Here is a 23,418-nt window from a genome sequence, read left to right as displayed (position 1 = left end):
AGCATAAACGCGAAGGGAAAAGTTTGAAAAAAATTTCAATCAACGGTTTTCTATTTTTTGAAAAATATTCGATTTTCTTTACATTTCGTTTCTAACAAAAACAAGAACAAGCGAAAAGAGTTTCGACATCTGCAATCACTCGAAAGTCAGTGCTCTTTTTTTTTACTACAAATCCAAAAGTCAGCCGCACACGTCTCGCACGTAAAAAAAAAAAAAATAAATTTTTTCTTAATTTTCACAAATATAAATTTCAAGTAAATTTTGCATCATGGATACGCATCTGAAAATGCCGTGCACTTTCGAATATTCTCAAGGAAATGGGACTGGAGTAGCAGAAGCGCTTGGAAATTGGGGATTTTCAAGCCAAATCGGCAGCCCTGGTCAAGAACTCCGACGTCTCAAATGTTTATTTGCCAAGATGGACCAATTGTAAAGAAAATTCCAGTTGAATTATGACTTAAGATCATGGATCAGTCGATATATCGCAACCATGAGTGCGAGAGACTGCAATTTTTGAAAGTGAAATTTTTCCATACTGTTCGCCCGATTGAAATAATAATGGATTTCGAAAATTCCAAGTGAGGTTAGGTGACTGATCCATACCAAAGACTCTCGAAATATCAACTTAAATCAGTCCCGAAAAAGATTTGTTCAGTTTTCTGCTTTATGCCTTCCCCGATACAGTTTAGAAAATGAATCATCGTAAAACATCATAAAAAATCTAAAAAAAAAATCAAGGTTATGTAAAAAAAAAAGTGCTTTTTTTCCTCTTTTCCCCTCGAAGGCGAAGCTCGAAACCAACGATGTGTGTCAGATATGACCACAGAAACGATCCTGAGGCATGGTACGTCAGGCCAAGTCCTTACGAGTGCATGCCTGTTTGGACATTTGCAGAGAAAAGACCGCTCATCACTTATTGTTCAACAGCTGACATCGTTACAGTTTCCGATATGAGTAGAATCAGACCCGATCTCGCTTCTCCTATTCCCGGTCGTGGTTTTTTGATTCAGAAGGTATTTTTTCCACTTTATCAATCACCCTTCATAATTAATAAAAAATGTAATATTAAAATATAAATAACTCTCGTAGACGACGGATAAATGGTTCAAGAGAGGTCCTGACTGTTGTCCTCAACCTAGTTGCCTCGCTCCCCAATGCCCAAGACCTTGCTGCTAGTTTCTGCGAGTCATTCACGATCAGATTATTTTTACCGACTTCTGAATGTCCTTCATCATGATTTATCACTTTTTAAAAAAATGTTGCCGTCTGTATAATATTGAATAAATAAAAATGACGCAAATTTGGCGCTTTTTATTTTACGTTGGTTTTCTCAATAATTATATTCCCAATGAAAACAAGGCTTGTATTTCGATTATTGAAAAAAATAGTCAAACAGGCAATTTCTGAACGACTTTATTCACTGATTTGCAAAATCTTTTTTATTTCCAACCATGAAAAACGTTTTAAAACGTTCAGTTGCTGGGTTGGCTCTAAAATCGATAACGGTTATAAATTATGTTTCACGAAAATAAAGAATTATTCTTTTCAAAATGTTCACTTTCAAACGTTACTTCCGTTTTAAGGAAGTTGAGGCATTAGAATGAAAATTATGTCATCGCTTTTAAACCGAAGGTAGATGGGTGAATATTCGCTATCCAAGATTGCGCGCTGATACTTTTGGTAGGCAAAAATGATTACGTACTGGATAGATTTGCAAAATTTCGACGCTAGTTACCGTGTAGTTTAGCAGCAAATTAATTACTGAATATCGACTTTTCTCTGACACTTATCACACCGGTATATGAAAGCCGTACACACATCAAAAGTTATTGAATTTTTTCGTTAGTTATATCCAAGATTTCGCAAAAAAAATCGATCGTTGTATTTCGTGGATATTCAAGAATACATGAGTATTTTAGTTTTTAAAGCTTACCATTTAAAATCGGCTGAAATATGAAAAAATATCTAATAAAAAATGATTCGGATTACACGACAAATGGATCAGTAACGTCTGACAATGCTGCATTCAATGTACGATCGCATGTGACGTCAGTTCGACCGTTTGGTCATATTTTGTCGTTCATTAGCTTCACCACGTTTTTTTTGTAAATTTTTCCAAAACGACGATTTTTATCCTGGTAAACTTTTTGATCGTTCATTTTTTCATTTTCCTCTACTGCAATACTACTTTGGACAGTAAACTCACTTCACAATCTATAAAATTTGTAAACAAAACTGACAGCGTGACATCAATAGCAAGCAGCGGCAGCTGCTGCACCACGCTAGTCAAAATGAACTCTTCAAACGTTTATTTAATAATAAAATTGTATAAAAATGTTGGTTCTTTACCAATTATATTTCTAAAATAATAAAATTATTGTTTTCAAGCGTGTTTCGTCTGTTGAAATTTTCGAAAAATATAGTTGCTGGAAAAATCACGTAGCCTTCACCCATCAACCTTAAATTTTCAAACAGTTTAGGAGCGTCGTTGCTGAGAAAAATCAATAACAATTTGGGCCAATTAAGGAGGTTGAAGCGTATCTCATGTTAAAACTATTTTCCAACTTTGCACATTAAAATTTTTTAAACAGAAAGCTTAAGACAGTATTAAACTTCTGGCGGGATATGCCGATGGTTCACCGTCGTGAAATTGAGATATTTATTGTTGAAGTTTGCAATTTTTTGAAAGCTTCCATAAGAGCCCATGTTTAACCTTGTCATTTTCGACAATGAATATCTCGATTACCAGGCGGTGAAACCTCCTCAAATTTTTCACACATAATTAAGCGCTATTCAAGAAGATTCACGTAAATTTTCAATTCATTATTTTGGAATAATAAAATCTAATGTATTTTCCGTATGATGTCCTATATATATCGCTTCAACTTCCTTAACATGTACAATTGTTTTTTCTCAGACGCCACCGATAATGCTGATTTTGGGCGCAATCGAAATAGAATTTATTAATTAATCTCCAGTTCAATTTTCAAAGCCTCAGATGACTCAGGAGTTTCGTAATTGAACAAAATGACATGCCAATTTTACCCCCACCACCGCGAATCGTTTTATTCAGAGAAAGTATAAAAAAAAAAGTGAGGTCGGGCCAGCAGACGACAGGGCTGTCAATGTACTTGTCCCGAGACTCTACCGAGTCTCTTGAACCTTATGGACATCAAGACACATTCAGTGATATCTCCGTTAAAAATGATGCTAAAAATATGAAATTTTTTGGCCAACATGAACAAGGCTTGCTGAATAATGTCAATTTTTTTCAGATTTATTAAGAGATTTGCTGAGATTATATTAATAATAATCTGTTTCCCGTGCAGTTTTTTGAGGCTAGGATCGTCACCGTCCGTGTTTTCGTCTTCTTTTCCCCAATTCTTCTTTAAAGTGTATGCAACATTGTCAAACCGTAAACTGGCCTAACTTTTGAAAGGTACAGGTCATGACTTTTGGGTAAAAAAAATGACTGTACAGCCTCAATTTCCTTTTAAAAAATGTTCATTATGAAAATGAAACTTTATCAATCGCTATTTTTTTTTTCGTTAAAAAAGAAACAAAAAGAAGGCCATGTCCGAGCGAGCGATTCATCATCAGTAGTTTTGAATCAGGAGTCTTCTTTTGTTCCTTTATAGATAGCCATGGAAATCCTTCCGAATTGACAGACGAACATTCCGTTCGTAACCACCGTTTCGACAAGACAATAATCTAAATTCAAAATTACTCTTTTGCACCGAAACTCGGAATAAAAAATTTCAAATAAAAAATGCCACCAAAGAAAGGCAAAGCTGATAGCAAAATCGACCCAGCTACCGGAAGAAAGAAGAAGAAGATTCTTGCCAAGGGAGAAGGAATGGGCGGCACGATCGGCATCACCGACAAAGAAGAAAAAATTAGATGCGTGTGCGTTTAAATGCTCGTCACAGTTTGAATATATATTTTTTGTTTTGTTTAAAAAAAAAATCTAGAAATCCATAATCCTGGATGTAAATTTGAATTAAAATTTCAGACTTCCACAAGTGAAATCTTACGTGACGAAAGATGCTTGCTGCCCCATGGAAATGGGATGTACGATGCCGTCGATGGGCTGCAATCAACAACCGCCTTGTCCCGGATCAACACAATGCTGCTACATGCCATAGAACATTTTCCCTCTCTCCAAGAACACCTCCTCGATGTATCTGAAAATACAATAAAGTTTATTCGACAAATATCTCAATTTATTCCTCTAAATGCTTCGCGTTACTTTCCAATGTTTTTAAGCTATTTATATATTTATCGAGATTCAATCGCATGCATCGCATGACGACTAGTACTGTAGCGATTATCCAAATTATTATTATAAATAGCGTTGGGAATCTTTATCGTCATGTTTTTAATAAGCATGAAAAAATGATCATCTTCAAACTGAATGATTCTGATGATGACGATCATCGGGAAGAAGCAACACGGGGCGGTGACGCGTTTTATAACAATAATAATAACAATAATAACAACATCGAAAGCAAAACAATGGAAAGCGAGTTTTCCACGGCAAACTGACAATCTTTTTCGAGTCATTGACGAAGAATTCTTCGGTCAATCAACATCACGGCTGCAAAAATTTTTCCAAATTCTCCGTAACTCCACATCTCGTAAGGACGATGCCACCGAAAAAAGGAAACTCAAAGCCTGCTGCGAAGAGAACTCGAGGAGGAACGATTGGTTGGACGGTGAAACCTGTCCGAGGAAAATATCAGTAAGTTGAAATGAGAAAAATGTTCGATACGTTTTCTCGCGTGACGTTGGAAAGAGCAGTTAGCTTGAACGTCCAATTTTTGTTGTTTTAGTAACCTTGTGGAGTCATTGGACGACCTCATCTGTCCACAACGACCTCAGCTTCAATACACCGAAGTGAGAGCCCCGAGAGAACCACCATGCTGTCCAGCATCGAGTTGTTGCAATCCGCCACCTTATTGTCCTCGTCAACCTGGCAGACGTTGCTGTTAAATAATAATTCATCATAATTGAGCATAGAAATTTTTGTCACCTAAATCTTGTTTATATACGCGAAACTGAGAAATAAAACAAACGTTTTTACGGCGGCATCACAAATTACTTGTGTTACAATCCTCATTTTGAATTTCTTTAATAATTTATTGAGAGAAAGAGTCGTGAGCTACGATTATTATCAAAATGAAAGATGAGGAACTTTATTTGATGAATCGAGAAAAGTCTCAATCACGGAAAAGTGTCATCATCGGGCGAAAATCATCATGGAGAGATTGTGCTGAAAAAAAAAGAAAAATTACGAATCGATCGGAGCAAGCCATGCTCCTGAAAACAATGGAACATTTCTGTCACAACTAGTCATTTACAAAATTAATCGTCCACAAGTCAGACCTACATACAATTTTCGGCAACTTTAACAACCAAAATTCTCCGTATTAATTTAATTATAAATTTTCAAGTACAAATAACAAATAATTAAGAAAAAAATAATTTATTAAAATGACGGAAACTGTTCAAATTGGCGATGCTGCTGACGCTATCTGTAATCTCAAAGCTGCGGTGAATGTACTGGAAAGGTTAGTCGGCAAGAGATTTTCAAAATTATTATAAAAATATTTACTAGCTCTTATGTGCAATGGTATAATTGTCATTCGGAAAATAAAGTAACATTTTTTAAATTGAGGCTTCATTAAGTAAATATTTAAATATTTTAATTATGCATTATCGTTCACGCAGTCAGTACAAAAAGAACCTGCAGGAACAGCAGACAATGAGAAAAGCGAATAAAAATAAAGCTTCTAGCAAGCAACCACCCATGTTCATAATGATACCACTCGAGCAAAAAGGGACCGGCGACGACGGTTCCGTTACTGGCGGAAAAGGTCAGCGTAAACAAAGGCATCGTCAAGATCGGGATTTTGATGATTTTGAAGATTTCGATGTCGCCAGTCTTGATTGCGACAAAAGAAAAATGCGAGGACGCGCTGGTGACAGATACGACGGATACGACAGACTCGATAACGATGTGGGATTTTCTATTTACCTGTTGCGCCTTATTTTCAAGAAATTCGAAATTCGAAAAAAATTGAACTTTGTCTTGTAGTTGAATGAGAGTGCAACTCATTATTTTCTCATGATTTTCAAGTTGAAAAATACTGGCTGAATTCGTCCAAAAAAAGAGTCTTCCATTTATTGCATCTCCTTATATCATTTTAGCAAGGTCCAGGTGTGCGCGGTGGTGTGCAGCAAGCTCGTTGCAGTTGCGTTCATCGAGATGGGCTTCAAGACGATTGTCCTTTGCCACAGTGCCAAGAAAATCCTGACTGTTTGACAAAACCTTGGGCCACGTGTCATCCGGCAAGACTCTTCCGTCAAATGCATCCGGAAATATTTCCACCGGATCGGCAAACTTATTGACACGAAACTTTCATTCCTGGGAACAGCAAAAATATTCAATGAAATACACAGTGAAAAAAGAACCGTAACCGATGAGACATTTGTACAAATCTTCTTTTTGTCTGTAAAATATACAAAAAAAAAACAAAAATAGATATCGATGCGTGGCAAAAACTTGTTTTACTCCAAGGGTTATTACGTCGGTTATAAATATTAATGGACAATTGTTAAAATTCAAATTCAAATTTAATTTAATTTCCCGGGAATTTTTTTGTCTTAACAGAAGAATGTCCAAACAATCACGTGCATGATTATAATAACAGTTTTTGCCCGTTTTGCCAAGCGTTGCCTTGGGAACAGTAAAAGTTTAGATCGAAGGAAAGAAAAAAAAGCGCATCAGTCAGATTGCAACCACTGCCAATGTTTCGTCGTATTTATCCGTGATATTTTCTCGATTTCGGCGGCTGAAAGCATCTCGTATTTTTCGATGCTTTCAGATCGAAATTCTAAAGTGCGGTTGGCGGTGGATTTTATGAAATGAAAAAATAGTAAAGCTCCGTTTTGTAAATAAAAAAAAAAAAAAATAAATAAATAAATAAAAAATTATAATTTGACAAAAATTTGTAAACGTCTAAATTCGTTGTGCCGTTTGTAATCAACGCGAAATACAAAAATCATGCCGTGCGACGGAAAAAATCCCAATTGCGATCGTAGACGCGAATTATTGGCTCAATTGAAATGCCTCGTCAGTTCTATGGACAAAAAGAAACCGTGCGAATGGGACGAGCCAGATTGTCCACCACCGACCTGTTGTCCGGTTTGTCCCAACGATTCGCCACCTTGCTGCGTAAGTAAATCTATCAAACGGAGCATGAATCTGAAAAATATTTAAAAAGTCAAACAGTTAACAACTTATCGATCTAATTATTTCAAATTTATAAAAATTGGTTACCATATATTTACCTTCACGTTACTCGTCCGGATTATATATTGCTGAGAATTTTTATCCCGTGAACAGTCGTCAGGTGACATTGCTTTTGACAAATTTATTTCATGCGAATTCATTTCCCCCTATAGTTAACAGTTTTTATGAATATAATTAAAAATTTATCTGTTTTCCTATGGACCTGAAAATATATCATTATTCCGGACGACTATATTCATTTTATTTTCTGTTTTCACATCGATTTCATCTGGACTAATGAACGTATGTTATTCGTCCGAATTCGTAGCAGTACAGTGCTGTTTGCTGTGTAAAAATGGTCAACTATAGCGAAAAAAGAATTTGTCGGAAGGGATATCACGTGACGAAAGTACACACGACATAAATTCTTAGCAATATTTGATCCGGACGAATAGCCTGATGCGGTAACCGGACGACTAGACACAGCCAAGAGTTATCTACTTATTCGACATTCTAGATGAGAGTTAAAAGTATCAAAAATTTCTGAATTACTTCGTTCTTGGTCAACTTTTGGTACCTCCATGACTCTTCCATTGTTTTGACATATGGGCGATAATTTGTTGTTGAGCACTTTGCGAGCCCGTAACATGAAAATCAATATTTATGAAAGATTTGCTTTGTACAAATTTCGATTGCCTAACCGAATGGACCAACGATCAATGCAAAAATATATTTGTTTTTATGCAGCTGATGATTGAAGTAAAAGTACACTCTGCGCTTTTTGTTTATCGAGTCGACTTTAGTCTTTGATCGTGAACCAAAATCAGGGTTGATATTTTTGTTCGTGAAAAAATGTGTTATTCTCCAAAAATGTGGTTTTAAGGAAGATCATGCGTTACTTGTGATTCAAAAAAACAATTTAACTTTTATTGCTCTTTTGATGATTAAAGAAACGATTAAAATTTAATCTCGGAATTATTAAAATTATGTGTAACTTATTTGTTGAGATTGATCAATGTTTAATACAATGATAGCGGTTAAAATATTTTCGTAGCAAAATCGTCAAGCAAAATGCGACAACAGCTGTTTTCTATTTATGTGCGTATGCATATCTATATTTTAAACCAGCTCGCTCATGGTATTGTCAAACCTTCCACCGTTTATATCCTTAGTACTCGTTAACCTCAAATAAGTGTTTTTCTTTTTCCATTTTCAAGTCATTTTTACCGGTAACAAGGGTTTCTCAAGACATCATTGATATCTAAAAACATTTAATTTTCTTATTCTCGTTTTTGGCTATTTAAAATTGGGAGTATCTATTTCATTAAATCCAAATAATTTCACAGGGATTGTGCCTGCCACAAGAGCCCATTCATAATCCTTCATAAAATGTGATTTTCGTTAATTGTTTTCTCGACAACTAGACGGTAGATCCTATAATAATTCCGGGAATAGATGCACGGTGTATATTTCAAGCATATTTCCAAATTTCAACTCTTAAAATGAAAATTTTCGATTTTCATCAGATTCGCGCGATATTCCTTAATAAACGAGGCAAAACTTTGAATTCCAGGAAAAGTTTGGAAATTCTGCGCAATTGTATGAATGTATTAACGAGGACACCGCTTACGATTTCCCCAGAAACCAAAACGATCATTCGATTTAATTCGCAGAGTCCAGTGAAAGCTTGCAAGAGTTTCGAACTTCGTAATTCGTTGATGTACCGTTGCGACTGTATTAAAAGAAACGGTCTCCAAGACAGCTGTATGATGTGGGATTGTATGGGAAGACCGGAGTGTATGACCAAGTTGTATCCAGTTTGCGGTCCTGGGCGTGGAGCGCTTTTAAAGTTGACGGATTTGGGAGATGTCGAAGTTGCCCTGAGGAAATTTTACTGCGCGGATCAAGCTCGGGAATCGGCCCTCGCCGCATATTGCAGGTTATCGTGCGGAGCGAATGGATGTGGAGGCCCACCCTGTCAATCGGGCGGTTTTGGAATGGAAGAAGATCAGTGCTGTTCTGGCTCACAAAATGGTGGTGGTCGTCAGCAATCTTGTTGCTCATCGGCTTCACCTTCTTTCGGCTCTTCGGGTCCACCCTCGTGCTGCTCAGCTCCAGCATCTTGTTGTCCACCCGCGCCAACCTGCTGCCCACAGATCAGAATAGAACCAACCTGTTGTCCACCTCCTGCAACGAGCTGTTGTCCACAACAGCGCAATAATATCCAATCGTCTTGTCAATGTCCTGTACGAACGATGCTCTGTCCGGCCTGTTGAAAAAAAAATATTATTCCGTGTCCATTATGCAGATCTGTAATTATTCTATTTGTAAATCTGTCCCCTTAATATATATCATATTTTACAAATACGGAGAGTGTGTTGCGGCGTCGTTGAGGCTTTAAGGAGTTTCGGTACAGGCGATACAATGTTGCCATGCTAAACCATGCTAAAAACATAAAAAATTTCAAAAAGTTGAGAATTTTATAAAATTTTTTAAGATTTTTCTTCTACACAGTTATCGAGTAATTGATCACTAAAGTTCACGTGTATAAGCATAGCGTTTCCATATATTCCGGGCATAAGAAATCTGCTTTAATGCGTAATTACTCGATAACTAGGTGGAAGAAAATTTTGAAAAAAATTGTGTTTTCGCACTTGATGTTGAAGAACATTATCACCAAATTTAATCAACAATTTCTTAATATTTCTGTACCGAAACTCCTTAAGAATTTACCACACTGTATAGCGACGAGTGTGAAAAAAATCGGTTGTCAAGGCAATAAGCAAAAACAAGAAAGTTGTGTCAAAAATCACGTTCCGGTACGCTCCTCATTTTCTAACCGAGCTCTCTCAAAATCCATCGTTGTTCAATAATCACTTTGATATTATAAAAAAAAAAGTGTATAAAAATTGTAAAACTGTGTAAATTGGAAGAAAAATGTCGTGCAGCGGCTGTGCTTCCAACAGGGCAACTATTTCGAGCGGTCCACGCTCCTCCGTGTCATCCGCCTCGTGCCCTTCGCAATCTTGTACACCGTGCGTAGCTTGTTGTTGTCCTAAACAACGTTCTTCTTCCGATTCGTGCGATACAACTACAATTTATACACCGCCCGTGCCTTGCGGACCAGTTCCTCCCAAATGTATTCCCGAACCGCCACGACAATCTTGTCCAACTCCTCCCGAACCTCCCAAGTGTTTCACTCGCGTAGCTTGCAGGCCTGTGTGCTGGAAAATGTGAACAAATCCTGATAGTTTTGATGATTTTTTCGATGGATCGTCCGCTCGGCACAGGTGAGCTTCATCCTAATTTTGGGTGCAAAAAAAAATCAAACGTTTCGAGACGTGAAAAGACACGTGAAATCGAACTCAAGCGTATCAAGTGGAAAAATTTGTTCGAGAGTTCTTGATTTATTAATAATCGCTATCATTAGCTTCGTAACGATAGAGAATTTTGGATGGAAGAATTTTTATTATTGTAGAGGATGCACAGTGACGATTCCTCCATTTCCGGTTCCGCAACCGAAATGGTACGTACCGAAAAGACCGTGTTGCAGACCAGGATGTTTTCACAAACCTCGACCTCTGTGTTGTCGTTATCTCTACTGGCGATTGCCTTGCAAAGCTGATTGTTTTGAAGTCTGGTGAGGTGAAAATCAAATCGGCAACCAGCACAGAAGACTGAAAAAGCTCAAATTGATGTACACAGAATGGAGTTTCTTAAATTCTCAATGCACAATGATTCTAGCTTGGGAAGTGTGATATAATATATTTTTTGTTTGAAAAATAATCAATCTTGAACAAACTGATACAACTGTTTATCTCTCTTAATAAGAATTCCCTCTTGATTGAGTTTGTTAATAAAACGAGAAAAATCCTTAATGACTATGCCCCCCCTCTGGGCAATTTCCATTAAATCTGTTTTCCGAAAAAGTCTGTTGTCTTCTGTCTCAACTTCGTCCCTCAGAAGTGAAATAAATTCGTTCACCTATTGATCAACGAAAAAAGTGTTTTTGTTTTTACTCCAAGAATCTACTGTTTCGATGATGCTGCTCCTTCACTAATGAAGAAACGAAAGAAAAATACAAACTTTGTTGGCAGTGAGTTTTCCACCGTCCGAAGATGAATTCAAAGCTGGCACTTCCGGTGGAACAGCAGTCAAAGTGCATTTTACCAACTCAACGACGTCACTGGCGTCCGCCGCTGTCGCCTCGACTCGGAGTTCTAGCTTAGCTCTTGCCTCAGTGAGTCTTATCAGCGCTTCCAATTGCCTGCTGTAAACCTGTATGCTTCCAAATATAGTGGTTTTTTCACGAAGTTCCAAATAAAAATCTTGTAGAATCTTCGCTGCTGCTTCGGACAATGTTGGCTGAACGTACTGACGAGCGTACGCGATGTATTTTCGGATTATTGATTGGGGAATCAAACCGTCCATTCGATTATTTAGCAATGTAAGTCTTTCCCTAAAACAAGTAGGAAAGTTTCAAAATTCGAGTAAAAAAGCTTGAAAAAATGAGTTCATTTTTAAATTTGTTTTTATCTTTATTCACCTTAGTGTCGCTGATTTTGTTGAAATGCGACCAGATGAACTCGTTTCAACTTGAGTGTTGCCACTTGTAGCAACATTTTTGTTGCCCCTTGCATAACTATCCATGATATGAGCACACATCAAGCTATCCAGCATCTGTAGAGGGAAAATTAATTATTTTCGAGGCGTTTAATAAATAAAAATAGAAATTCGATTGGAGTTTTGAATACCGCATTCGGCTCGTCGAGCAATAAAAACACCAAATCAAAACGGGAAAGCAATGGTGTGCTCATGCTCAAATTTTTTATGACCGTTTTGGCTCGGTTGTACCGACCACCGATCGGATTCGCGGCCCCAAGTATTGAAGTTCTTGCTGGAAGAGAACAGACGACCCCCGCTTTTGCTACGGTCACACTCTGTTGTTCCATGGCTTCCAGCAATGCCTAAAACTCGAAACGTCAATGTGAAACGGAATCCAACTTTTTCAACTTTTCGTTTTTCAAAATAAAAATGTCTGAGTCTATGAAATTATAGTAATAAAATAAGACTTGATAAAATGTAATTCATATTGGGGCCCAAACAAAACTGAATAATTGGAGTGGAATTATTAATAAAAAAAAAAAACCTTAAAAAAGCTAATCCCAAATGGATTTTTCTTCTTGATATTTTACAGTTAATGAGAATAGCTATAAGAAAAACCAGATGCGTACCTTATGCTGAGTAGGCATTTTGTCAAACTCATCGATGAGACAACAGCCACGATCAGCAAGAACAAGAGCGCCGGGTTCAAGAGCAAAATCTTTGCTACCCGCTTCCTTGGACAGGGTAACCGTAAGACCAGATCGCGTGCTGGAATTGCCACAAATGTAGACACCTTGAATAAATGAGTAAAGAATTTCTCATTTGTTTTCAACGAAATATTGAAAAAAAAAATCCCTATTCAACGAATTTTTCTGTTAATGTATGAGCTCGCAAGAAAAGTACCTTTGGCAGCCACGCGAGCACAAGCTTGCAACATTTGCGATTTTCCAAGACCCGGATCCCCGATCATGAGCACGTGAATGTCGTCGCGTAACGACGCGTGTTTCAAACTTCCACCGAATAAACTCAACAGTAATCCAGCTTTTACCATTTCATGGCCATATATATTCGGACAAAGTGAACGTACTAGTAACGAGAATATGTCTGGTTCACTATGAACTTCCTAAAAATTTATTAAATTTCATCGATCTTGTGATTTTTTCCTTTAGTTTGAAATTTCAGATTTTTATTTCAAACGACTGACCTTTATGGCAAAATAATCTTTGATACTCAGATCGACTCCTACATCGGACTTTGCTTTCGAATTACTCTTGTTGTTTTTTATTGAAACAGCTTCCATGTATATGGAACATGCCCGCACGGTTTTTCGTCCTTTGATTTTTCGTTTTCCATCATCCGTACCACGGACCTGAACAAAATGAAACTATTAATAAAAATTGCCTCAACGCTTCGGAACTAAATGCATGGAGAAAAACTCATTCGTTCTCCTGTATTTCAATTAATTTGATTTCAATTTCCAACTGTGTACTTTTATTATTCCTACAACAGTGACATCATCACCAGGCATACAAGATCCCACCAGGTCACCTATGAGCTCTACTTCCAATATCCGAGGCATTCGACCCCTGTCATCCTAAAAATTAACATTTCTCATCATCGTGATTTTTAATTTCATATTAGTTGAAAATATGTTAAGACCGAAATATCGTAAAGTTGGTACACAAATTGAATCGTCATTTCACATATTGAACTAACCGATTCTTCACCAAAATGTTCCTGGAGTCTAATTGTTAAAAATGGCACAGTTATGACATAAGGGGAATCCAATTTTGGCACAAACTTGGCAGTTCCACAGACATCACACTTTTTTGGTTTTGTGAGAATTCCATTTTCTTGTTTTTGTACTTTTAGCAGTTTACATTTTTTGCAAGAAAAAACAACCCACTGAGCTAAGTGACGAGTACGGCCGACTCTTATAACACAACCACGAGTCGCAACTAAAGTTCCTGCAATTGTTTTCCAAATGGAATTCATATGACGCATGTTTACAGAAAAATTGTTTTACGTAATTTAATACAATCCATTTTTTCGTCTACACATAGTTGATATTTGAATATTTACCATAATAACAGACTTTGAGATCTTTCAATGACACTATCGGACCATGGTTAAACACTTTGACTCTTATCATTGGCAAACTGATTAACTGTTCAATGGAATTGCCTTCAACGTTTTTTTGTAAGCTTTCAACAACAAGCTGTAAAAAAAAAGCTGATTGATAATATATTCCTTTAATTCTGTGAGAAGAGGGTATGTCAATTTGGTGAAAAAAATTGTAAGAATTTAATACAGATTGATTGTGACATGATAATACAATGTATGATTTCCTCACATAATTGACCAGGTGTCTACAAGAGAATTTCTTTTTTTTTTTTATTTTTTTATGCTTTGAGACACTTAGAAGTAAAAATACTGATTTCTTGCCTAAAAATAGCCCTATTTGTTATTGTAAAATTATTAATTATGAAAAAGTGAAAAAAATCTCTCGTAGATACTTAGTCAATTATGCAAGGAAGTAGTATGCCAAATTTCAAAAGAATCGGTCAAGTAGATTTCAATTTATACTGTAAACCGGGGGTAACGTTTAGTCAAAGTGCCTCTGCTATAATCAAGTTAATTATTGATATTTGAGTTTGAAAAATTTATAAATTATTGTTCTCATATATTATGTTATGTCACAATCAATAAAATAAATTTTGATTATTTGTAGGGTCTAAAAAAATTCTTAAAATTGGGCCTTTTTTCACCAAATTAACATTACTCCCTTTGCTCATGAGTGATATATTTTCTCCATACTTGCCTGATGTACAGCCAAACCTAAGCAATTCAAAGTTTCACTAGGATTTTCTCGCATCTCTTTCTTAAAATTGCTCCAATCGCTTAGAAAATCGTTGTCATTATAGAAACTGTTAACATCTATGTTAAATGCTGTTCCGGCATTCAACCCGTCCAATGATATCAAATCTTGATGCCTTGCCAGAAAGCTTTCCGTGGCTTGTATTTTTTTCAGTAGATCATGTTCTTTACTATAGTCTAGAAATTGATATATATGACTCCCTATAAAATTCTATGATATTTCTGTAGAGGATGAAAATACACATTAAAAAGAATTTGGTCATGTTTCAATCCGAAAGAGAATGAATATGGTTTTTTTTTGTAATATCAAAAGAATAAAAATTGTATAGCATCTAAAATTCTTTGGGTAACTCGTTTTTTAAGAAACTCTGCATGCAGCCTTATAAAACCTTCATAAACGTTACCTTAAGCAACAATTGAAACGACTAATGGTTTTATTTAATTCTCTAGAATTTAATTGACACACCAATGAAATAGAATTTTTTCTTGGTTAGAATTTTACTACTGAGGTTTGTTACCTTTATCATGAAAATACAATTTCCATCCATAATAAGGACAGTTTCGACTTCTGACAATTGCATTGACATCCAAATCTGGATTGACAGGTAATGAATTTGGTTGTTCATTGGGTGGTGCATCGTTTTCTTTTCTTCTACGCTTGTTCGATGCTGTAAAATAGAAATAGATTTAATGTTGAGATATAAAACCCTTTTTTCTTTTGATGACGAAAAGTACCTGGTTGATTTGAAGAAGATTTTCGTCGTTTTCTCCTGGGACCAGCGTGACCACCGCGAAACCGTCGTCCAGGATTGTTCATATTCACTCTAGCAACTTTATAGCCAATAAGTTGTAGCACTAAATTAATGAAACTTTTTTTTGAAGATAATCAGTTTTCAATGAGGTCCAGAACTAATCATTATCAAATTTATTGACATTATTTAAAGGTACATTACGAATATTTTCTTTTTATCAAATTAAAAAGCTTAGTATTGTTCAACATGCTAATTTTACTTGTTGAACTTTTACTAAATATATTTTCACGTGCAGTTAGAAGGAAAACTATAGAAACAGTGAGATTCAGTTGAGGTTGGAGCGCGTGTTTACTTCAGACCAGTGGCGCGATGTTTTCACTTGTAGTTCACGTTATAGTCACGACACACGTGCGGCGCTAGACATTAGAGATTGCAAAGATCATTGCAATCAGGTTGCAATTATAGTAGTATGTATGTTCGTTTAAAAGATATTCGACCTTGAATATACTCGTGAGCCATTATACTCAGATTTATAACGTAATTTAATATTGTGAGTTAATAATATTTCGTTCTTAAATAGATATTGTAATTAACAGACTGTACTTAAATGAGGGTATAAATTTAGAGGTATAACGAAACTCCCTTTGAAGAAAGAATTTCTATATCACTATATGCTGCTGCCGGGAGTGTATGAATTGATTATTTTTTGATAACTACATTGTCCCGGAAACTGAAATTGACCGGATTTAGAGATTACGTGATGCCAAGGAAAAGTTTTCTATTTTCCTCCTCCAATGCGAAAATAATGATATTAGTAAATTATATCAGACATCTGTTGTCGTATCACAACTACGGGTTTATCCTTTTCGAAATATCATTTTATTTTTCTGAAGATATGATTTATTTACATCCTTATGCACATGGAGGGCTCGCAAATTGTCATTCAAGATTCGCCAGACGTCTGATGCATCAAGTGCACATCCCTCTCGAGTTCAAGCAATTGATTCGCGTTATATGCTTGGAAGAAACGCTTGCCGTGCTCAAAAGTCGCAATCATAATTGCACATGCCGGTGCAACTTTGACCAAGCGTGGTGTCAAACCCGTAAATAAGCCTCGTATACCATTCTGTCCATAGATTCGTTTTATTACGTCGAATGTACCACCACTGCGACCGGGACCTGGACGTTCTTGAAAATAAAAAAATACATTTTCTATGATTTGTTCGTTTCTTTAATAATATTGCAACGATTTAAAAGCTGATTTTCAAATAAACTAAGTTATTACCGGAATATATTTCTTTTTCACCCATCTCTATTTGTCTGTGTGTTTTTACAACATCAAAAGGAATTGTTACGAAAGCAGCGATCTGTAACAATTTTTCATATGGTTATGAAAAGATAAATATAAAACATGTTTAAACGAAAAAATGAATGTGAAAAAAACTCACAGAACCAGCCGCGGCTCCAGCCGCTAAATTGAAACTAAAAGTATGTTGTGAGCCTGGGAAAATCTTTTTTATCGTCTCGTAATTGAACCAGTAAATTGCACTAAAAGGTACATCACGAAGCAAGGTTGAACTTAAGCCCATCCACAAACCTTGAATTCCACTGTGCTTGATTACTGTCTTCAGAGCTTGATTCATTTCTACAAGAGAACGAATGTTAATTCCATGCTTTTTGTTTTTGCTATAATTCGGTATAATATGATTCTGATTATGTGCAATCAAGACTGAATTCTTCATACCCACCTATGTAGCTTATCTTTTGTGATTGCATCTTCGTTCTTATAAGTTCCAAGGGACTGACTATGCTTGCTGCCCAAATTCGCGCTGTGGCCCCGGCAACCATTGGAATCCAAAAAGGTTGCTCTTTTATTTGTGTCTTTTGCTCAGGTAATCTGCTGTTATATTTATCCTGCAAAAATGTACCGATTGATGATCATTCAGTTTTCCAATACCATCTTGTGAATTATTCAAAGATGTTAATGATTGTTAAGTGGGATAAATCAACTTACTTTTATATATACTCTTAATTGTTCGTAAGATACAAAATAGATTATAGTAGCAGGTACAGCAAGGACGAGCGTTGGGCTCAGTCCGCTCCACAGTGAAAATATGCCTTCTCTTTTTCCTATCTTGATAAGAGCATCCTGTGATTGAAAACAGTATATCTAATTCATGAAATACTCCAGTTTCAATTTTAATTGCGTTATTCTTAATCATAGCTATAATTTTGTGTTCCACAGAATAACACAGTATTCATTTCACAATATGATTATGGAAATATAATGTTGTATGCATACTTCTGAGTTCTAATGTATATTACTTTCTATGGAATTTGTTTGAAGACACTTTCAACAAACTGAACTTCATATGAAAAATATTATTCATTATTATGAGTTTTTCAAAATTAAATCAATTCAGAAGGTTTGTAATTCATTAATAGTCAATACTGAATAATTATTGCAATCGATGATAATTAATAAAATTAGTTTTTTACCACTGTTCCAGTAAACTTTCCATTTTCTTTCATCCATGTCGGGGTTTTGGAATTAAAACAAGGACACAAGTGATCCATCAAGCCATTGCAGTACAAAAAACACTTGTTCGATAGCATTGCTTTTTGTTGAGTTTGAAGCCGAATTTTTACAACATCAAGAGGAGTTACTGAAAAATCAAATTCATGTATTGACACATTTAGCCACACCGACACACGTGAGTATGAACAGCACAATGAACTAAATAATTTTACTTTGATAGGCTTTTTTAAAATGAAGCCATTGGATGTAAAATAAAAATGAAATCAAGGTTAACTTTGAGGCTTCAGATATTATTCATATTTTCAAGTGTCCTTGAAATCACGAAAGTGCAATACTGTGGAAAATACATAACTATTTAATACTGTATAGAATATAAACATAGACCTTCCTCTTAGGGTGAACATTCATACTAAAGGAATCGATTTTCACTAATGTTGAATTTTTTTTTTTTAATTGGTCGTAAATAAAGTTTATAGAGATATTTTTCAACGGAATTGACTAAAGCATAATTCAAATGAATGCACGGCTAGAAGCTTCAGGGAATATCGCATCATAAATATAACTCACCGAAAATAGATGTAATCAAAGCACCGGTACATGATGCAACCATTTGTTGATACGGTTTGATGCGAAACCGCGGATCATCGAGATCAACGTCGGCTAAATCAACGTTACTTTTGCTCATTGTTTTAGGTTATGTCACAACCACGATATTTTTAATTATGTTTTGTCAAATGATTACTTGATACATTGTAAATGTTTCACCCCGTCATTAAAATGCCGGTCAAAAGTCATCGAGACGCATTATAAGAATAATGAACAATTTTTACACTGAAATTCGTCGTTATTTTTGTACAAGCAATCGTCCAATTGTTTAGGATTCTGTGAATTTACCGCATCACACCACGACATTGGTAGCATGTCGACAATGTTCCGATCGTATTTCAATGTTTTTCTATAACGTTAATAGCTACTCAACTATGTTTTTTTCTGACCAATCCGCGCACGTAATCATAAGAAGTCGATTATAAAGTATGAAATTGCCGCGTGAAAAAGCACTGCGAACTCCTCACTAACAGGGGTGGGGGAAGGGGGGATGACGAGCATCTTTTCAGGCCAGCAGACGACAGGGCTGTCAATGTCTTGATCCGAGACTCTTATATCATCATAAGATAATATCAAAGGAACGTTCGAACCAAGGGTTCGAACAATACTATTCGTCATTTCAAACACACGATTTTGCATCGATTGACGTTTGAATCAATTAAATTAGACTAAACTTTCCAAAAGTCGACTTTTTTTTTCGTTCAGTTTTTTTGATAAAAAATATTATTAAATTAATGTACGAATCAAACACAAAATCGTAAAGTCAGATCGCCTTGCGGCTAACTTCATATAGCTCCCTCCGCGACCAATAGAAATCCGCGAATTTTGGTAATCTATAGTTTTTTTTTTCATTAAATTTGCCACTCTGAAACTTGAAAATGATCGCGACAGATGGCTGCTCATATTCATTATGTTTCTCTGCTTTGTTCCATCTCAACTGTTTGAACAACAACTATTAGTATTGTTCTTGACCTTTCTCGATACAGTTATTGGGCTTCCTTATTGTTTATCATTTGTGCCGTTGACATCCGTAAGAATATTTTTTGCACATTTTGACTGAACAAGTGTTTTGGAAGTAAAATGCCTGCGAATTCCCACCACTGCAGAATCTTGATTCTTATTATCTCTTTGTTCAAGTATTACTGTCGAAATCAACGATTTTTTATGGTCCATAAAAATGAATTACAATCGTTATAATAAATCGTAAACTTTATCACGAGCATCTCTATGTATGCATGGCTGAATAGGTTTGGTACACTAAAAATCATTTGTCATTTGAATGTACCTCAAAACTTAAGCAAGGTCACCTCTTATGTTGTCATCAGGGCTTTTAGTCTCGGACCAAATCTTTGACTGGAATGAAACCAGTTTTTGATGAGTTTCCATATGTACAAACCTGAAAAAATGTCGAGTTTATGCAGACCAACTTACATACAACAAAAGCAAAGATGCATGGTTGTATAACTACAAGTTAAACTTGAGAGCAAAAGTTAAGAAGTTATAGAAGTACGAAAATTTAATGATTATATTTTTGTCCAATAATTTATGAATTTATGATTGTCCAATAATATCTCTAAATGTATAATACAAACTATTTCTCACATGAAAATAGTTGTAAGGTTTTCGTAACAACGATCAAAATAAGGGGTAACTAAATTTAGCTTACTCAAGTTTAAATCGAACCAAAGAACTAAATTCAATCGAAAACCAAGTTAAGAAGAATTGTTGATAACGCAATTTGAAAGAATTTACAAGCTACACGCTCATCGCAAATGCCACATGTCAAAGGTTACGACCATCAAAACCACAAATTGGTGAATCCATGGGAAACTTTTTATTCCTAGTTGGTGAAAAATATAATAATCATTTATTATATATTTTTTGGAAGACCCATTTCAAATTTTGCATGATAAATAAGTGTTCTTATGCTCTTGAAAAAATAAAGCCCCCCATGAAAGATGTTTTCAAGAGACAAAGGACTATAGTTTTCAGAAATTTTGAAATCAACCCATTTTGTAGTTAATCAGACATTACAAATGTTGGGCATTAAAAAGAAATTTGTTTATTCAGGTTCACAATGAATATTGCACCGATCCAGCAAGGCGGTGGAATGCCAATGGGTCCAATGTCCCAGCCGGCAAATGCACAAATGGCTCAAAATCAGCAACAAGTGCAGCAACAAGCACAGCAGCAAGCGCAGCAGCAGCAACAACAACAACAACAACAGCAACAACCTCAGGAAAGACTAGACAACATTTCGAAAGTGAAATCCCTCGTGGGTCCCCTGCGAGAATCTCTATCAGTGGCTCTGAAAACCGCTGCGCAAACTTTCCATCAAAATAGTTTTGTAGATAACGGTTCGTTGAAAGGCATCGATCCTCTGGATCACAGATTCAACAAAAACATGGAGGAATTTTATTCCATATGCGATCAAATAGAACTTCATCTCAAAACTTCCATAGAATGTGTGTCCCAAAATTCAAGCTCTTTGAGATATCTTCAGCTGCCGGTGATACCAACGAGAACCGACAGCGTTACTACTCAAGATGGCCCTGCTCTGACATATCCACAATTCCTGATGACCGTCAGAGCTCAAGTTTCTTATGCCCGCGAAGTTCATGATACCCTCATCACTGCAGCTCACACTATGGGGCCTGGAGATTAATATCTTAACTCTTGAAAGTTGTAACTGACTCAGCATTGTCCAATCATTTGTAAATATTTCCTTGAACTCAAAACGTGTTAACGATCGTGTTTATTATTTTTTTAATTAATATTCGAGGGATCGAGACAATTCTGTAATCACAATCTGGTCAAATTCAAACTTAACTAAGAATCAAACGAATTTTACTCGATTGCAGACATCAAAGAAATAATCGAAATCTTTGAATATGAGATTTCTAGGACATTCCGAAGAAAATTCAGATTTCGCTCATGCCTCACCAAGAATAACAGACAAATTAAATTTTTATAATAAAAAAAATATAAATAACACTTTTTCAAAATAAATTCTCAAGAGTCTCACAAACTCAAAACAATCTCGTGAAAATGCCAATAGTTTGAAATTTTCTATAAAATCGATCCACGCAGATGTACTTTTCTTTCAGCAACGTGTAACTCTCGTATTGCTTTAAAATTTTTACAAAGACGATCGAAAAAGTCTGTATCCCCCATCTACATATTTCATCACAAATTCTACTCCAAATAAATGATGAATAAATCGAATGCTTGTTTTTGTATTTTCTCGATACGTTAAAGTGACCTATTAGCTGCTTAAGTGCGAGAAAGATCACTGTAAAACAGATACACAGTTTACTCGTCCATTCTTGATATTTTGAGAAAAATGAAAGTTGTACTTTTATTTATTCTGAGGAATGGAAAACTCCTTTTTGATTTCTCTAAACTTTTGTGAACAATTTTTTTCGAAATATTTACATCGCAACATGAAAATCAATGATAACGAAAATCATCAAAAAACAAATTATTTTTCAGCGAAAAGAATTTGATAAAAGCTGTGCTTATTCAAATTTTAATTTCATAATAGCATTAATTAGAAAAATAATTATCCGCAACCTTCAGGTACAAGAATAAAAAAAAAAAGCAAAAAAAATCACTTTGAATACATGAAAAGTAACCCTTGTTTATGCTAATTGCGATCATATCATTATAATCCAATATGGTTAAGTATACATCCATTTAAAGTAAACATGATGATTATCGCCCAAGTTCTTTTCTCTCTCGTTATCGCTCCGGCGTAACTCTGTTTTTCCGGCGAGGCCGTACTTACAGGTGGTAATGTGGTGTAACGAGCGCTGTCACCACCTCTAAACGAATATACGTGAAAGGTGGAAAGAATGATTTTATAATAACACGCATTGTATGTATATATACTATACATTGTGCACATATATATATATATATTTGGTAGATGCAATGGTACGTGCGAGCGGATGCCCGAGCTCGTCTATCACACGCGTACGTACACCTGATCTCGTTATTCAACGTTGTTCAACGTTACATCGACAGTTACTTCGTTTTCGCTCGGAGCGACGTAAGGAGGAACTGAAAAAAGCGTCCGCTAGAGGGAGACACGGATCATGAAGCTCGGTATAGTCCCGCGGAAGGGTGAAAAATAACATGTTTATGTTAATTACAAATAAAAACATATACTACAAGCTCTTAGAGTCCAAAGCTCCTAGTCATGGAAAATGAAGAGTAAAAATTTGTATGATTGAAAGCATAACAATCGAAAAGACTGAAATTGTTCTAATTTTTACCCAAAAACGTGAAACATTTATTCCTGACTACATAATCCTCCCTGTGAGTAACGCTTATTCTCACGTAAGATGCGCTCGCTACGAAATGTTTCTATTTTTCACTCAAACGAGAGAAACCCATTGAAAGTTGCGTATAACGATCCTCGCTCCAGAGATCCCTCGAGAGTCAAACGTACGTTTGTTGTTTCTTTTATTTTTTACACATCTTTTTCCGGCGACTCTATTTTCGACTCTACTTCGAGAATTCTTTTTCACATAGATTTGAAATTTCGATAAGTTTGATTTTTTTTCGTATGAAAATTCCTCGTCGTCCAATGTTGGACCGCGAGAAACGTCACATTCAACCAGCAGAGACTGTTTTCCAGCGGATTTTTTCGTTCGTTTTTTAGGGTACAAATGAATGTATATAAATATACACATATATATTTATGTATTTATGCTTGTCTGTGTTCTCGCAGTTTCGCGTGT

At 35.7% G+C, this 23,418-nt stretch overlaps 5 protein-coding genes and 1 long non-coding RNA gene across 12 annotated transcripts; 3 read left to right on the top strand and 3 right to left on the bottom strand.

Annotated features, from left to right (window-relative positions):
- Window positions 1-210: 210 nt before the first annotated feature.
- On the top strand, window positions 211-1,300 carry LOC122411318 (uncharacterized). Of its 3 annotated transcripts, none has more exons than XR_006261143.1 (3): window positions 211-583; window positions 785-1,013; window positions 1,090-1,300. XR_006261143.1 is itself a non-coding variant. In XM_043420065.1 (3 exons), the coding sequence occupies exons 1-3, from the start codon at window positions 269-271 to the stop codon at window positions 1,174-1,176; spliced, it is 477 nt and encodes a 158-aa protein (XP_043276000.1). In that variant the 5' UTR covers window positions 216-268; the 3' UTR covers window positions 1,177-1,300. The 3 variants fall into 3 exon arrangements, 1 of the variants encoding a protein (XP_043276000.1); XM_043420065.1 differs by having other exon boundaries at window positions 216-429; XR_006261142.1 differs by having other exon boundaries at window positions 219-844; window positions 928-1,013.
- A 2,607-nt stretch (window positions 1,301-3,907) lies between these two features.
- On the bottom strand, window positions 3,908-9,474 carry LOC122411319 (uncharacterized). 4 transcript variants are annotated; one of them, XR_006261147.1, is made up of 5 exons: window positions 9,368-9,474; window positions 7,198-7,267; window positions 4,837-6,427; window positions 4,547-4,722; window positions 3,908-4,184 (listed from the first exon to the last, which is right to left on the bottom strand). It is a non-coding gene; the product is annotated as an uncharacterized lncRNA (long non-coding RNA). The 4 variants fall into 4 exon arrangements; XR_006261145.1 differs by lacking the exon at window positions 9,368-9,474 and adding an exon at window positions 9,019-9,128; XR_006261144.1 differs by lacking the exon at window positions 9,368-9,474 and adding an exon at window positions 7,354-9,030.
- On the top strand, window positions 6,717-9,570 carry LOC122411315 (keratin-associated protein 10-4). Its single transcript, XM_043420060.1, has 2 exons — window positions 6,717-7,237; window positions 8,968-9,570. Exons 1-2 carry the CDS (start codon window positions 7,067-7,069, stop codon window positions 9,568-9,570), a joined length of 774 nt encoding a protein of 257 aa, XP_043275995.1. The 5' UTR covers window positions 6,717-7,066.
- A 1,462-nt stretch (window positions 9,571-11,032) lies between these two features.
- On the bottom strand, window positions 11,033-16,231 carry LOC122411311 (DNA helicase MCM8-like). The gene is made up of 13 exons (XM_043420053.1): window positions 15,512-16,231; window positions 15,295-15,444; window positions 14,721-14,953; window positions 13,982-14,117; window positions 13,616-13,866; window positions 13,389-13,493; window positions 13,104-13,268; window positions 12,803-13,022; window positions 12,529-12,692; window positions 12,049-12,261; window positions 11,841-11,974; window positions 11,381-11,753; window positions 11,033-11,278 (listed from the first exon to the last, which is right to left on the bottom strand). The coding sequence occupies exons 1-13, from the start codon at window positions 15,591-15,593 to the stop codon at window positions 11,081-11,083; spliced, it is 2,424 nt and encodes an 807-aa protein (XP_043275988.1). The 5' UTR covers window positions 15,594-16,231; the 3' UTR covers window positions 11,033-11,080.
- Window positions 16,232-16,384: 153 nt separating this feature from the next.
- LOC122411314 (solute carrier family 25 member 40-like) lies at window positions 16,385-19,151 on the bottom strand. Its single transcript, XM_043420059.1, has 7 exons — window positions 18,635-19,151; window positions 18,028-18,194; window positions 17,543-17,677; window positions 17,277-17,442; window positions 16,977-17,173; window positions 16,814-16,895; window positions 16,385-16,716 (listed from the first exon to the last, which is right to left on the bottom strand). The coding sequence occupies exons 1-7, from the start codon at window positions 18,750-18,752 to the stop codon at window positions 16,472-16,474; spliced, it is 1,110 nt and encodes a 369-aa protein (XP_043275994.1). The 5' UTR covers window positions 18,753-19,151; the 3' UTR covers window positions 16,385-16,471.
- Window positions 19,152-19,569: 418 nt separating this feature from the next.
- ix (intersex) lies at window positions 19,570-21,898 on the top strand. 2 transcript variants are annotated; one of them, XM_043420062.1, is made up of 2 exons: window positions 19,570-19,703; window positions 20,744-21,898. In XM_043420062.1, exon 2 carries the CDS (start codon window positions 20,751-20,753, stop codon window positions 21,336-21,338), a length of 588 nt encoding a protein of 195 aa, XP_043275997.1. In that variant the 5' UTR covers window positions 19,570-19,703; window positions 20,744-20,750; the 3' UTR covers window positions 21,339-21,898. The 2 variants fall into 2 exon arrangements, with proteins under 2 accessions (XP_043275997.1, XP_043275998.1); XM_043420063.1 differs by lacking the exon at window positions 19,570-19,703 and adding an exon at window positions 19,751-20,179.
- The last annotated feature ends 1,520 nt before the right edge of the window (window positions 21,899-23,418 follow it).

Source organism: Venturia canescens, chromosome 5 (assembly GCF_019457755.1).
Source record: "Venturia canescens isolate UGA chromosome 5, ASM1945775v1, whole genome shotgun sequence".
Lineage (NCBI taxonomy): Eukaryota > Metazoa > Arthropoda > Insecta > Hymenoptera > Ichneumonidae > Venturia > Venturia canescens.
This window is presented reverse-complemented; position numbering and strand designations above follow the sequence as displayed.